We start from the raw sequence: 1819 nt of genomic DNA on the forward strand, positions 1-1819 counted from the left end.
TAATCTGGTGTCAATTTGAGGATTCGGAGTGAAGGGGTGGAGTCTAGCCTATCAATCAGATCATAGCCAATGAGGCATCCGTGTGGGTATCTACTTCTCCTGAGGATTCTGGGAACTTCTGTACTCCTCCTTGGAGGTGGGAGACACCCTCTCTTCCTCGGCTCACTCCCTGCAAGACATCCTTGTGGAGAAGACATATGGAGAGAGGCTGATGGAGCTGGAGAAGTCAGATGGAGACCCCCTGCCAGCGCTGAGATGCTTGCAATGCCACTGGATCCACAAGACTTCCCACCCACTGGCCTGTGATTTTTCTGCATTCACCGTCTAGTATTGGACATATGGGCTAATATTGGATTTATGGACTTGATCTGGACTGTGCTGGGATGTTTTCTCAATATTCAACTGCTCTTGTATATAAAGCTCTTTTTAATAAACATATGAGTGTCCATGAATTTGTTTCTCTAGTCTACCCGGATTAACACAGTCTTCCAGGTGATGGATTGACAGAGTGCGTGCAACAAGGGATCAAGTATCAGAACAATTGTGAGGATGGTACAGGACTTTGCAGTGTTTCATTCTGTTGTGTCAAAATGATGCAATGACACCTAACAACAACATGGAGAGCAGTGACAGCCCAAAATCTATTTATAAAGGCCCCACATAGATTAGACCCCTCCAATGAATTATTTGTGATCATTACCAAGGATGTAGAAAATCTTGCACTCAGGCAAAGTGCATTGGAAAGTAGATTATCTCTATACCTCTCCAGCCAGCCTATGGAGGGGCAATCTCTCTTAGGAGCTTGCCTGGGTTTGTCCTTGATGGAGGTCACTATCCTGGGGCACAACAAGGAGTCACACCAGTCTGACGCTGGTTGCCTTGGTAAGAAGGCCCTTGACCCATCTTGTAAACCCTTTACATCTAATATAATGTACATGTCCCAATCATGGTCCTGTTCCTGCTTTTTTAGTTCCACCTGCAATTGTGATGTATGAATCTGCCACCAATTGTGAATTTCTGACAATTTCCCTTGCTCCATACCTTATTTTACTAGTGTCTCAACTGGAATCCTGGAATGCCATTTTGACCTTGTGCTAATGGGTTCCCTCATCCAGATGATGTTTTTGTGTCTTTGTGCTGCCTTTGTCCTTTTTGAGACTTAAGAATAATTTTCCTTAAATTGTATTTGAGGTTAGAGTCTCTTTTGTACTCTAAAATGATGTGCATGTAAACAAACCTCAAAAATTGAGGCATTGGGTATGACTAAACTGACTGTCTCATACCTAAATTAAACTCTATTTTTAAGCATACTATAGTTTAGCCTAAAATCCCTGCTTCTGCTGCTTTGAAGAGATCATTCAGCTTCTTGAAAATATTTCACTGCTTGTAATACAAAATAAGCAATGGTGACACTTTTAGCTTGTGTGCAGAATTCTTAAAGGCTATTTGAAGAGAGTATATGCCTTGCTGGATCCAAGAATAATTCCTTCATCAACATGTCCCAGGAGGTGAGGAAAAAAATTATATTAATAATGATTATAGTTTTAAAACCTCCTTTATAGTTCTCTATCATGTAACCTGTTCACTTTTAATAGAGTGTAAGACTAGTACCTTGCTATACCAGGAAATAGGATAGATTTGGGGCAATTAATTTTAATAAACAATAATTTAAATTGATAAATTGTCTCCTTACCCCACGGTACTGGCTTTCGTTAAAAATCTGCGGTGGCAAGGGGTACCCTGTAGCTGGCCGACTGTTTTCAGGTACATTTTCTCTCATCCACTTTCGGTTTTCTTCATTTGCTGCAATATCTTTTTC

The 1819-nt window shown here is 40.9% G+C and overlaps 1 protein-coding gene across 1 annotated transcript in view; it reads right to left on the reverse strand.

Moving 5' to 3' along the window:
* Window positions 1-1816, reverse strand: part of SH3BGRL (SH3 domain binding glutamate rich protein like) — a gene marked incomplete at its 5' end in the record, with an annotated part of 39509 nt that extends 37693 nt beyond the window's left edge. Inside the window, one exon of the mRNA XM_004714139.3 lies at window positions 1694-1816. Within this exon, the coding sequence (XP_004714196.2) occupies window positions 1694-1816 (123 nt within the window). The remainder of the gene's footprint in view (window positions 1-1693) is intronic.
* Between the last annotated feature and the right edge of the window lie 3 nt (window positions 1817-1819).

The sequence above is a fragment of the Echinops telfairi genome, unplaced genomic scaffold, assembly GCF_000313985.2.
Source record: "Echinops telfairi isolate 266 unplaced genomic scaffold, ASM31398v2 ScPeMD7_7419;HRSCAF=8457, whole genome shotgun sequence".
Lineage (NCBI taxonomy): Eukaryota > Metazoa > Chordata > Mammalia > Afrosoricida > Tenrecidae > Echinops > Echinops telfairi.